General features: G+C 35.9%; 1 protein-coding gene across 16 annotated transcripts in view; it reads left to right on the plus strand.

Annotated features, from left to right (window-relative positions):
* The window catches only part of PAM (peptidylglycine alpha-amidating monooxygenase), a 277,534-nt gene that overhangs the window by 225,115 nt on the left and 37,850 nt on the right, over window positions 1-14,569 (plus strand). For 10 of the 16 annotated variants that reach the window (XM_036020590.1, XM_036020592.1, XM_036020593.1 and 7 more), the window contains one exon: window positions 7,171-7,494. The exons of the other annotated variants lie outside the window; for them this stretch is intronic. In XM_036020590.1, coding sequence (XP_035876483.1) covers window positions 7,171-7,494 — 324 coding nt within the window. The remainder of the gene's footprint in view (window positions 1-7,170; window positions 7,495-14,569) is intronic. 16 annotated transcript variants of the gene reach the window in all.

The raw sequence follows: 14,569 nt of genomic DNA on the forward strand, positions 1-14,569 counted from the left end.
TGGAGTGTTTCTCCCCTTTAAAATTCAGAGTAGAGTTGTAGCATTGAAATTTATGTTAGTTGTGTTGGAAAGATGCGCTGTATTAAAAAAAAAACTCAAGGCAGAGTTGAAAGTCAAATTCTATAATACCAGTGTGTCCTTCTTATTGAACATTACACTGTGGACAGAATTTCTTTCTCTGTGGAAAGGGCCTTTTACATGTTTTATTCAGTTTACTTCCAACTCCTCTGCGTGTAGCCTTTGTGCTCTCACGCAATCAATCTTTCTACTCAAAGGTCAACATGAGCTACTGTATTCCCAAGGCAGGGAAACTATGACAAAAATACAATTTGTTGAGGGAAAACACTTCATGACCCCAGGTAGTTAAAGGTCTTCAGGTACTTTCCGTGAAACTGTTCTTTCACAGTGGTTTTATGCTAATCGAAAATGAATAACCATCGGCATGTTTTATCAAGTAAGGAGAATCAAAGAAACAAGTTAAAATGACAGCAGCCTACTGTAGATATTGTTAAAGTAACAGCTGATAAAGTATGAGAACTGTGAAACAAAGGCCAGGCTTAGTAGCTAAAATTTCTGTTTCTTTGCTTTGTTCAAAACAGGATATGCCCTTTATTTCTTAATAAAGTGCAAATGGTTTTAGTAGCATCTTCTTAGCTAATTCTAAGCACTCTCGATGCCACTTTGCTGTTTTAAAGAAAATACAATTCTTATTTGTATTCCCATTCACTAAAAACTTATTGGTTTGTATGATTTATGAGCAGCTCCTAAGTCTTTATTTATTGAACTCATCTATCAAACACAATACTATATCCCTTGCTCCCCTCAAGGCTCTGGGAAGCTGAGTGAATGCTGTTTTGAATTGGTTTCCTAATAACAGAATAGGCAGATGTGCATGATCATTTATCACGTGGTTGGGCTTTCCGATATGGATCTGTGTGCTTAGTAGCTGCAAAAGCCACCTCTAATTTCTCCTTTTTAAATATTTGCCTCATTTTTCTTTAAAGTAATTTATGATTGTTTTTGAATCAGATGAGTCTTGTAAAAGGAAAAAAAGTTCATTTTGTTTTTGATCCTTCAGCTGTTCATCATGATTGTTTTATTTCTCTAAGGCTAGAAGGATTATTGTTGTGGGTCAGTAATAAGTAAACAGTCAATAAACCAAGTAGATTTTAACCAGAGGAAAAGTCACCTGTGACTGAGTCATAAAGCAAAACATCAAAATCTAAAAAGAAATGCTTTTTTTAATTCCTCGTATTCATGTCATTAATCAGTTGTGTTTACAAGGTTGCAGTCTCAGTAGTTTGGCTACTTGGCATATTTTGCCAGTGGTTAAACTGCTGATGAAAATCCTACTTAACTCTTCTTGTACCGGAGAAATCATGAGTAATACAGTAGCACAAGCTGTTTGTTTTAGGTAATGAAGTACTAGTGATGTATGTGGGAAGTGGGAGTTTATATTCTGAAAGATTACCAAGAGGTTCTTGATCATTTTTAAAATAAAAATGCCTGCCACAATTAAGATGTAATGCTGTCTAAAAGTAGTGATATGTATTTTTTCATCCAGTAATCTTAAAGTATTCATTTTTTAAGAACCTCATGGGGCAATTTTTTCAATATATGTTTCTATTTTAGTTTAATTTCAACATATCCTGAGAGTGAACCAGAGAAATTCCCATGCTGGTGGCAGGGGAGAGGGAGTGATCCCTGCTAAACAGAAAAAATGCCCATTGAGGCAGGAAGAAGTTACTGCGAGCACACAATTTACAGACTTGGAGTTTAATTGGTAGTGTTTTAGATTCTCCTCTATGATGCTGTGTTCCCTTTCCCGATACATTAGCTGCTACCACAATTGTGTTTTCCAAATACCAAACCCACTCAGTCAAATTCCTTCAAAGACCAAAAGCAGTTCCTCATTTCATAAGCATACAAGTCAAAATTTGAGTGAGAAAAAAGAGACTCACTGCAGCCTAAAATCGCCAATGAAACATTTTTATCTACACGATGCAGAAGCGAGGGGTGACTTTCTAACAAATTACTGTTTATTCTAGAATCATTCATTGAGATAAGAACAGTATGATAAGAAGAGTAATAATCACCAGAAATACAGCATTGAATAAGAAGTGAGAAGTTTTTATTTTTTATATAAAATCACATTTATACCTTGGCACTTGTTCCTTCCCAGGTAATTTTAATGTATAAGAAATGTTTTCAGGGCATCTTACAGAACTTTATAATGCACATAAAGTATATTACCAGTGGTAAGTGAGAAGTACTGATGAAAACAGAAAACTCTTCTACTTTTTCAAACCCAAGAAAATCAATTAGTATTCTTTGGGCCAGTTTTGTGCAAATCACTATGTTATGTATATTGACTGGTTTACAGCCATATATGTTATAATAAGGAGAGAACAAGCTAGAGTAGGACAAAAAGAAACTTGTTCAGTGAAAAAGGAAACCCAGTACCTCAACTCAGAAGACAGTTTTCAAACTAAATAAATAAATAAATAAATATCGTATGACTGACAGTCTGAGATGAATTCACAGGAAAGACTTCATTGGCCAGCTGAGGAAAGAGAAGAGAACCTGGGTTGAGTACAATGATCAGTAAGAAGGTAGGCCCCTCACTCAGGCTGTCTCTGTTGAATCCCTTGTTCAGCTTTGTAACAGCTGAGCAGGTTAGTACGGTACAATTAATTTCCTTATCTAAATGAACACAATAAGTATTTCATGGACACTGAATATGTTAAACTATATCTAGCACTCAGAAAAGTGACTGGGTCATGCTAAGCTCTCAAAAAATATTAGCGGCTACTACTGTTATTGTCATTTGTGGTTTATAAGGTTCTGTTTTATATGTTATCTGTCAACAGAGGTTGGACTGTAATACATACCAGTTTTTCCAAGACTGTCCCAGTTTATGCCTAGGAAAAATATTAACAACAGCCCTTTCACTCTCACATGTGTCCCAGCCTGGGAAATAAATTACATGGTTACCTTAGCAGTGAGACCCAGAATAAAATGGAGAATACCACCCTGAAATACAAAGGTTGACAGAGCTGAGGAAAAGGTGGGATATAACTTTGGGGTGTCCAGGGGAGGCAGGCTACCATCAATGACAAGTCAGTTCCACAGAGGGAGAGCAGCTTTAATTCCATTCCAGGCAGATTTTTGACATCAGGGGTAGGCCTATGGGTCTGTTCCAAGGAAGGAGGGGAAAAGAGATTTAGCATGCTAATCCAGAGGATGATAAGACTCTCAAATGAGTAAGGGTTCCGGGGGGTTGGGGGGGGGAATGATGTTGACAAATCAGCATGAGGAATCAGTTTACCCTGTGATTTATGGGTGAGAACTGAAGGAATCTAGTTTTCTGGATTGATTGACCCAAAACACAGTTTGTCACTGAGAGAGATACTGCAAAAAAGATAAAGCATTGGGAGAAGATTCAGAGCTCAGTTTTAGACATGTTGAGTTCAAGATTCTTACAAAACCAACACCCAAGAGTACACTTTCCAAAGGCAGTTTTATACACCACTTTGGTACTAGGAGAGCTCCAGATGTGAGTGTCATTTGTCTGGAGGTAGCAGCTTAAGCCTTGTGAGTGGCTGAGATAGGAGGAAAAAAAAAGTATGTCTGGGCTAGACCATGGAAAACACCAACATTTTCATATGATGGGTGTCAGAATAAGAGACAGCAAAGATGATAGGTGGAGAAGATCTGAAAAGAACAATGTTGTAAGAAGAGACCTACTGCCACTGGTAAGTCAAGATGAGATTAGCTGAAGACCATGCATGCATATAGCCCATGGACACAGACAACAATGTAGCGAAGGTCAGGATGGGACTGGGTGGAGGGGGCAAAGGGAGGGCGAGTGGGGGACATCTGTAATAGTAAAAAAATGATGGAAAAAATATGAAGAGTCAATTGGCTGTCACTTAGCTTTGGCAACTAGACACTCTTAAGCAACTCATGCAGAAGTCATACGTGGATAAAGTAAGATGTGAGAATAGATGCCTTTGATTTATGCAAGGAAGGATGTAGCAGTATATAGACCGACACTGTCCAATATGGTAGACACTAGCCACCTATGGCTATTTAAATTCAAATATAAATTAATCAAAGTAAGTAAAATTAAACATTAAATTCCTCAGTTACAGTAGGCACATCACAAGTACTCGATAGCCCCATGTGTCTGGTGGGCAGCGCGGGTACAGAATACTCTCATCATCACAGGCAGCTCTGTTAGACAGTGTTGGCACCTGCTAAATGTAAAGGCAAGATGGAAAATCTTGAAAGAGACTGTGTCAAAGGAGGGTCTCTCTTCACCTCCACAATCACTCAAGATAAGCGCAAAGTAAGTGTGTTTGTAGCCCATGAATCAAGTCTTTGGCAAAGAAATTGTGTTAGAAAAGAAAGCAGATAGGAAAGGCTCTAGGGGATGCTGGGAGGGCTAGCATCTGGAACACTGGAGTAGGGATAGTTCTTTCTCCAAAAATTATCTAAAAGAAGAAAAAAGAGAAAGTGAAAATACAACCTCCTTTGGCAAAGCTAAGAAACAAATTGCTACAGCAGCCATGGTGACTTGAGAAAATAAAGGGCTGTAAATCTAAAGGCTTTTTTTTTTTCATTATAAAAAAATTCCCATTCTTCAATATGGAATAAGAAGTGATTTTTGAAATTTCAGGTGAACAACAGTTTGAAGCAGATGCATGTTTCAACTACAGTTTCTATCTTTCATTGAGAATTATAATAGCTACAGTTTAGTAGCACCTACTTTATACATTGGACTGGATATATTGCATTAACAATCTTCTTTAAATCCACAAAACAATTATTAAAGGTACTCGCCATCTTTTTAAAATTCAATAACTTGCTTAAAGGCACCAAATAGGTAGTAAGTATCCGGATTGGTTTCAGACATTAGTGTTGTGAAATAAAGACCAGACATTGGGCGGTAAAAACACAGGGAAAACCAGGGTGCTGCAGGTACATGGACCGGAGACCCTTAACGTGAGAGTCAGAAAGGTTTCTTGGATATGTGATGCCAAAGTAATGTCTGAAGGTTGAGGAGACAGTTGATTACTAGAGAGAGAATGTCCCAGGAAGAAGAAACAACATCTTAGATTTGGCATTCAAGGAACTGAATGTCCTTTATGCCTGGAAATTAAAAAAAGGAATATTGAGAGATGAGGTTGGGATAGAGACCATAAAACTTCTATTCATATTCTACTCCATCCATTACACTCAAGGTTAGTTATATTTCCTAAATCAGGATCTTAATATGACTAAGAAAAATTGTTAAATTTCATGATTCCATGCATTTTGTACACAGAAGAGGAAAAATAATTAAATAAAACCCCTTCTGGTTTGTGGGTAAGAATGTAAGAGCTAGCTCTCTAGTCTGTGTCACAAGCTATTAATAGAGATGTTCTCACAAGGCCAGAGCAACCTGTCTGTGGCCAACCCTATCACTTTGTTAAATGTTTGTTTTCCTGACCCAATGATAGTTTCAGAGGAACTGAGTGTTCTGTATTTGGTATTTTACCTCAGATTTTAGATTTTTACTGACAGACCTGAGTAGTTGTATGCATAGTTCTGAGCCTGTGTTCCTCTCTCAATGTTAGCTTAACGACATTGATTCACATTTTAATATTATGTTGTTTCTCTGTCCCTGGAATAAGCTTGTGTTTCATTTTCCACATAAAATGTTTACAACAGCATGTTCAACTATTTATACTGACTGTATGGGGCAGGAGAGTTTAGTTGTAATGGATTAATCTCTCTTTCATGAGGAAGAGTGCCACTGTGGCCTAACATTTGGTTGAGTCGTAATTTGCTTTGTTCATTTTACCAAGATCGGCCCTATTACTTGGCAATTATTTTCTGATTAAAGATTTCACCTGGGATAAGCTGCTTTCATGGGCAAGAATCAAAAACCTACTCTGATTCGTTAACCCAAGAATATTTGTAAACATGACAGGGTCTCTTAGCATCATTTTGGAGAGATTTCCTGTCTCCTTGCACCAATTTTTAAATAACATCTTCTTTGATTAAATGTATCATGGCTAAATCAGCTATCATTTTCATTGCTTAGTGATCATAAGAAAGACTTTACAAATGTTATCCAATGGTATTGTTAATGTAATTAAAACAAGCACTAGAACTCCATAGTTATAATAATTTTATTTAGCAGGACTTAGAATAGGGCAAGAAAAAGGAGGAGTTTGTGGATTACCTTTGGATTTGGCTTAGGAAAGCAGATTTGCATTTCTATTGAGGACATACCTGTTTCCCATTCCCACAGGCGATGGAAATGGATTTGAAGCCATAAGTGCAAATGATGTGGATTAAAATGCTTCATGAACTTACTGTGGTCATATTTTATCTGTCATAATATGTTATAAATAATTTATTTTCATGGAATTAGATTATCCTATCCAAGTTCCCTCCTTAGTATAGGAAGACATGGAATACATTTCAGTGATAAATCATTGCAACTATACTATTTTGTTAAAATCTCCTTTGTTTGAAGCTGATTTAAAAACTATTCCTAACAAAATTATTTTTCTGGAATTTGTTCATTTCTTCTTTAAAATGAACAAGTGGAGCTATTTACAGTAGCACTGCTAACATAATAACAGTAACTGGCTCTCCAATTGTCAGGTTGATTCATACCTGTTAGATTTCATGTTTTATAGCACCTACTCAAAAATACTACTTTTAATTTCTGTGGATCATATTTTAATAGGCTTTTTAATGGTAGTCTCAAAAGGTTTGTTTGTAAAGATTACTCTTTTTCTGATGTAGCTGTTGATAATATTCTATTTTAGAAATCTGTTAATTCCATCTTCCAAATGAATGCAGCTGTACTGTGAAAACCATTCATTAAAAAGTGCCGTACAATCGTATATGCATTATTTGTTTTCTACTAAACTGCTAATAGAGGTTATCCAGTGTGGTTGGCTCCTGGGAAAACAGAAAGAAATAGGTGGTATATGAAATGAAATGTGAAGCATATTATTTTTTCATTTTCTGGAAAATCAACTATTTCCCCCCTTCAAGTTTGAAAGTGTGAGAGCAACCTTCTCTTTCACTTATTTTTAAGGCAAAAAATTTATAAATTTTGCAATTTTATCAACCCTCCACCCTTTATCTCTTCTCTTTTTTCCACAGGTGATTTCTATTCACTGCTTTCCAAGCTGCTAGGAGAAAGGGAAGATGTTGTTCATGTGCACAAATATAATCCTACAGAAAAGGCAGACTCAGAGTCAGACCTGGTAGCTGAGATTGCAAATGTAGTCCAAAAGAAGGACCTTGGTCGATCTGATGCAAGAGAGAGTGCAGAACATGAGGAGAGGGGAAATGCTATTCTTGTCAGAGACAGAATTCACAAATTTCACAGACTAGAATCTACTTTGAGGCCAGCAGAGAGCAGAGTGTTCTCATTACAGCAACCCCTACCTGGTGAAGGCACCTGGGAATCAGAACACACAGGAGGTGCGTTTGGGGCTTTTTGAAGAATAAAATATGAAATGCTGCAATCCACATTAGCAAAATCTGAAGGGAATAAAAATTAATGGGTGAAAAAACTCATCAATAAAAAAGACCATTAGAAAAAGTATTATTCAGATTTGGGTTGTTTGAGATAGGACATTGGTTTGAGGAGTATTTCTTTGTGTTTTGGTCCAATACAACATAAATTCAGTTTCCATTCAATTGGTGATCCAAACTCACCAAGACCCAAAACACTTGGATCATGTTGCGGATGGTAGCACGTGAAATTCAGAGCAACAAATTCCTATTATATCAACATTATCCATTTCGCTCCGTGGAAAGAAACTGAAAATTCAAAATGTGATAAGTAAACTCCAAGTGTGTGAAATACTTGTACGCTACCTTCTTAAGGTATTTGCCTCTCTCTCAAAGGAATCTTATACTTTTTTTCATCCAAATGACTTGTACATTGTAACTATTTTTATGACTTTGATTTCTTAAGTTCCATCATTAATTACTATCTTAATTGGAAATTTGAGTAGTTATTTCTGAAGGGACCTCCAGCAAGTGAGTAACTATCAGATTTATCTTTATTTCTAACCATTATTGGCTTCCATAATTAGAGGACAATACGTTATTCCCTTCAGGTTTCTGTACCAGCAAGCTATGGATGCCTCATCTTTGTCTTTAATTGTGTTGTGGCCTCTGTGATATTGATTGTGTTTCATATTACTTGCTAATGTGGAAAGTCAGATAACACAGCATGTGGAGACAATCTCCAAAAAAGTAACTGATAGTTGTGCATGGCAGTGGTCCGTGCATGGGCCGGAATGGCATAGGCTGCCAGCTTAATGTTTTCAATACAGCTTTGCAGGGAGCTATAAATTATTCAACACCCAGCTGATTTTTACTTATAATTGAAAAAATTAGCATGCAGTGTCTTTTGCTCACATGGAAGTTTCGAGTATTGTTCATTGGGATTGGCATAATGGTCTCTGTGATATGTTAACTAGAACCCAGATTTTTATCTCTTCACATTTAACCAGCATTAGCCCTCCTCTAACTCTTTCTAAATTTATCTAATCAAACTGTGTTTCTCAAGACCCCCTTGCATCAGAATCTATAGGGCTTATGAAAAACCCAGACTCCAGAATCCTTCCAAAGAACAATGAATTACATCCCTTAAGGATGAGGCCTAGAAATCAGCAGTGTATTATGACCCTTTCCGTTTTATAAACAGACTGAGGTGTCTGTCTGAACCTGTATATTAAGGACAGTAAATTATAATGCAAACAACATGGAAAAAAAGGCAAAAGGACCTCTTTGGTGAAAATATAATTCTTTTCAAGTGTTAAATGTTAGAGTCTCAGCATGCTTTATTCCATGACTTGTGTTTGTTTGTTACTCTTGGATTTGAAATAATATCATGGTCATTTGCAGGCATAGTAAGTGTCAGTGTAAAAGCCATAGTTTGGCTTAAGACATTATATTCCTGAAGCTACTTAGTTTATCTAAGGAAGAAGTGCTTAAATACCCAAAATACATTTACTTTCCAAATTTCTTCATACTTTCCAAGGTGGACAAATGGTAGGTCCCAGGAGAAAAATGTTTCTCTATGATCTGGTTCAGGAAGTTTCCTTTCATTTTAAATATGTGGGTGAACATCAGTGAAGTAAATAAAATAATGAGTTTTATAGAATAGTAATGTACAGCAAAATCCTAAATCTAGAAAGGAAATGTGCATGTGTTTCTTTTGTGAAATGATTTATTTTAGTGTTATTTCACTACTCTGATTTAAAAACTTCTCCAAAATTAAATGCAAAATAGAAAAACTCATATTTAGATAACCTATTTTTCTAAAGTCTTTTTCTTTTCAAGTCTCTCTCTGTTTACCATAACACAATATGATGCTAATTTTAATTCAAGATGTTCCATTCCTTGTGTAAGCCAGAAAAAGGCCTGTCCTCAGGAAGTTTTCATTTGCAAAAAAAGAAAGTAGAAAGTAATTAGCATTACTGCCCTAATAAAATATATTAGTAGTCTGATTCATGCATATTCCCCAGGGTATGAGCAATGAGAATAAGTAATGGATGACTTTCCATTGTTTTTCTCATATTCTTTTGTTACTCCAGGCAAAGCTGAGAATGAGACCCTAGTGGTCCAGAATTAACTGTCTCCCTGAGTGCCCACTTTTCTATAAGGAATTCTTTTAGCTGCAAAGAAGAAAGTAGATTTTCATTTGAGAGCATTACTAAGACAAAGATGTAAAGGCTACTGTGTTACTTGATATTATGGCTCACATTCATTACATGTATCTTTGATACCGATTTTCACATGAAGGAATGGAAGCCCAGAGAAGTGAACGTATTTGAATGAGGTCACAGAGTCCGAATTTCAAACTTGGACTTTATGACTTCTAATGTGCACCTTCTAGTTCTTTACACTTCAGTACAGTTGTGCTCACTCAAAGCAGGGCTGACTCACTTCCCTAATTTAGATGCATCTACCTAGGGCTCAGGATCCTCACTGCTCAGAAGCTGAGACTTCCACTCAGGATGCTGTTCTGGTGTCCCCAGTTCATGGCACTAGTGCAGCCCAATGCAGTAGCATTTTCATTGATCTGCCTAGATTTTGGAACTGCAGTATCGTGATGGATCCCATTAAGCTGATTTGAGGGTTTAAAGGTGAAATTATTGGATTTGGCTGTGTATGGTAGGCCCAGGACTACCTGGATGTTTCAAAGGCAGCAGCATTTTATGGACCTTCAGATCCACAGTTTCACTTGGTTCCATACTCTGGCAACTGCATTGAAAGTTGAGTTTTCCACCTCATTGTTGGTTGAGCATTAATGGGCACCAAGATTCATGAAGAGCACCATAGAGTGACTTCTTCCAGCTTTGCAGAGCTGAGAAGGTTCTGGCATTCCTAGGAACAAGATAGCTAAGTCCTATGTTTTCAATGTGTTTCTATGAATGCAGCCAACCACAAAGACAGTCCCCTTTTTGAGGTCTTGTCTTCATGACTGTTCGTGAGGTTCAGAGTCTATTCTGAAAACCCTCCTCCTAACAATTGTGAAAACAGTATTAAAAACAGAGGAATTTCCTGAACAGGTTCAGCTAGACTAGACAGGGGTTTCTAAGTGGGAAGTAGTAGCCGGCACCTCCCCTGCCACACATGCTCATGAGCACACAGTACAGCTTGCCCTCCCCCGGCCCAGTAGTTCTCCATTTGTCTAAAAAAAAAAATTGAGAACCACCCCATGGAGGTAGCATGAGGCAGAACACATCAGACTCGAGCCTGAGTGCCTGGCTTTGAATCCCAGCTATGCGATTTATTATATGGTCCCTAGGCAAATAATGCATGCAAAGTGCTTTGAACAGTTTCTGGCACATAGAAAACATTTAATAAATCTTCTAATACTTTAACAATAATTATGATTATTATTGCTACCATTAATGTCATCTTGGATGAAAATTTCCAAAATTTAAACACCAAAGTAGTGGGACTAAATAGTAATTACTTTCACTTAAGCAGCATCTATGAGAGAATTTTCTTGCTATGTGTAGGAAAGCTGCAAAATTTGGCACTTTAATTTGATAAATTATGAAAATGACTTGGCAGGGTTCTATCATAATGGAAGTTTATGGCTCTTCAAATCTCTGATTACTTATATTGATCTGCCTTGATATTTGCCTGTGATGTATGATGTGCAGTGTGAAAATATTCAACTTGGTAAATTGAGAAGCAAATGCATTCCATTTTATACCTAACATAGTTTTGGTTTCCACCATTAGTTTGATATCTATACTGAGACAGCATTAATAGAATAGGAAAGAAATGTTAGATGTCTTTATTCTAGTTGCCTTCTGGAAACTAGACTCATTGAACAATACATTAAAAACTACAGTAGCTATTCTCCTGGCAAATTGGATTGAACTACTATTTGCCAGCATATGGAACCCTGATTCAGCATATATGGCATACCACTAGACATCTAAAACTACATTTGTGTTTCTGTGATGCTTTCCAAAGGGTAAGAGACTCACAGAGTCTTAAAGTATTCTATGATACATTTAGGTTTAATTTTGTTTCTATGAACAACTTTTAGTTAACTCAGAGTCCATCCTTTTAACATATTTCAGCTATCTGCTTACCTCTAGGTTCAAGTCTTACAGAATTTCCAGGGTAAAATAAGACATTCAATTGGCTGATTTATAACCTCTGGAGGGTAGGAGAGTAATAAAAACAAGCACGTGCATAGCCCTTACTATGAGCCAGGCTAAGTGTTTTAGATGCATTAACTCATTTCATCCTTGTAACAAGAACCCTATTTATAACCCATCTAGAGAGGAAGAGACTGAGGCATAGAAAGGTTACAACTCAAGGAACCAAGATTCAAAGACAAGCAAGTCAAAGTCAAGCAAGACTTGCTCCAAGTCTTGGTTTTTAATCACTTTGTTATTCTGCCTCTCACAATAAAATAAAAATAGATGGATGATAGATGGATGGTAGACAGACAGACAGACAGATAGTACATAGATAGGAAGATGGTTGTGTATCTTTTCTAATCATCTCATTATCTCATCTACAATCGTAATAACTGTAATTGTATGTTACAGTTATGTTGGGTCATGCTTTCTCAATCACTATCCAAACAAATTGACCAAGGTGATCTCATTTGCAAAAATATGATCTCATTTTCTCATTTAAAAAGAAAATAAATTCTGCTAATGCTTTTAAGCCCCTAGTTGTATCTTTACTCTCTTCCTCACTTCAGTCCTTTTAAATGAAACATTATAATTAGTTCTTGTTTTCTTTCTCATGTGGGTATAAATATTTCTCCTATAATTTTAGTTAATTATAGTTATTGCTAGCACCTCTGATGAATAACAACCTCTGACCAAAATAAGGCATCTTTTCCTCACGAGATGAGAATTTGCAAGTGTAGAAAAAGCCACAGCTACCTTTTGTTCTTGCTGTTGAGGTCTCCCAGTGATTTCATCAGGGTCTTTTTCTTAAGATTAAATATGAAGATCCTCATTCTGTTCAGGCTGAGTCATTCTTCTGGGTTTAAAAAATATTTTTCCTCTACTTTATCTAATTCTGTTGGTTCTTATGTAACAGATAAATGAATACCCTTGTAAGTGCTTATTAATAATTTCATATGAAAGCATTGATCATTAACATTAATTTCTGTCTTGGAAAGGTATAATTCATTAATCCTTTTAGTGATTTGTTAATACAATCTTAATAGTAATATTTAGCCTTTTTCTGAAAGTAGTAACTTTTTTTCTCAATATATGGTAGAATATGAGGTTGCACATTTACCTTTATTTATAATAAATTTGAGTTCTTCTGAAATATTACTATTCTTTGACATCTGAATTTAGAGCAGCTGACATTTGGGAATAGTGTCCCAAGGTCATATGTAAGAAATTTGTATTTAATTTTCAAATTAAAACTATAAGTCTATAGAAGTAATTAATCATGTACTGAATCACTTCTTAAATAAAGAAAAGCTAAGAGTCTGAACTCAGAATTTTGATTTCTCTGCGATTGATAATATTAAGTTTAAGTTAGATGCCCAAAGATATTTTATCATACAATTTCTTTAATAAGGATTTGAGATTTTCCTTCATTGGAGAAATTTTATTATTAATAGATAATTATTAGAAAATAACCATCCTTAATATTGATGCTTAAAGTCTGTCCCAAACCAATAGTTCCTTTTCTATGAAATGAGAAAATGACCTGGGATGAGCCAGTATGTTCTAGCCTGTGATTCCCATATAAGGATGGGCAGGGACTGGTAAAACATCAGAATCAATTCCATCTATACACCACTAGTCCTAAATGAGTGCCTTGATTCTTGATCATTTAGTCTTGAAGCAAACAAACAGCTTTTAACTACCTGATAATAAAAATGACAGTGACACTAGAAGTAAAAACATTGATTAACTGAGCTAATGTTCGCAGAAGAGAACATGAATTCAGTTCTCCTTTAACCATTGTAGAATTTCTCATTAACACAAAGACCTAGATCCTACAGGTTTTGTAGTCTTGGCTAGGTAATCTTAATAAATGTGCAATTATATTTTAATGAAATTAAAAATAATTTAATGTCTCCATGCAAGAATGTTCTTCTTTGTATTGATGCAGTTCTTCTTTGCACTGACTCAGCACTAAAAGAGCTGATTTGCTCAGTGTTAGCCCTCTTATACACTTCCTCATGTACCATATTTACTGTTTCAAAAATTCACCAAAAGTTTATGTTTTAACAAATGTGTACATAGTTACACATTTCTCCTTGAAAATTTCCAACCAGAAAGGATTCTTATGTGTGCCAAAATAGTTTGTTAGCATCCTATTGGTCAATGATTTTTGTAGACTTCAAAGCACTTATCAGTCTAAAGTCAATGATAATTGGGATCATTGAATGTTAAAGTTCTTTACACAGTACTTCCAATATTTTGTTTAAATCACATTTGATATCAGAACAATGTACTAATTTGGACATTGCATATTCTCTATCAGAATTACTATCTCTGCACCTGCATGAGCACTGAGCTTCCAGCACCTGTTGATGAAACACTGAATAGAAAGGTTCTAGGAACCATAGTATTTGTTTATTGTATTTAATAAAGAATAATTAGCCAATTAGCATTTCTACTGAGTCTTTTCAGTGTCATTAGTGTAGTGCTAGGGAGAAAGGGGTAATGCCACTTAATCATAAGGTTATAAGGCTCTTTAAATGCTAGTTGACAACATAAACAAGAAAGTCTAGAGTGTGAGTTCAGGATAGAGTATTTATTAAGCCATTGCTGTGGGCCAGGCCCTGTGCAAGCCATGGTGACAAAACAGTGAATAATAAAAAATAAATAAAAAAAAAATAAAAAAAAACAGTGAATAAGACATGATCCCTGCCCTCAAGAAATTCCATCTAGTTGTCATGCCACTGGGCTTTGAGAATCTCATGAAAGCAATTGGCTATTTATATTGTCATGATGTTCAAGGTTCTCTTGGAACCCATCCAGAATCTTCAGGAGCTGGTAAATGAGTATAGAATGATGACCCCAAA

The sequence above is a fragment of the Phyllostomus discolor genome, chromosome 3, assembly GCF_004126475.2.
Source record: "Phyllostomus discolor isolate MPI-MPIP mPhyDis1 chromosome 3, mPhyDis1.pri.v3, whole genome shotgun sequence".
NCBI lineage: Eukaryota > Metazoa > Chordata > Mammalia > Chiroptera > Phyllostomidae > Phyllostomus > Phyllostomus discolor.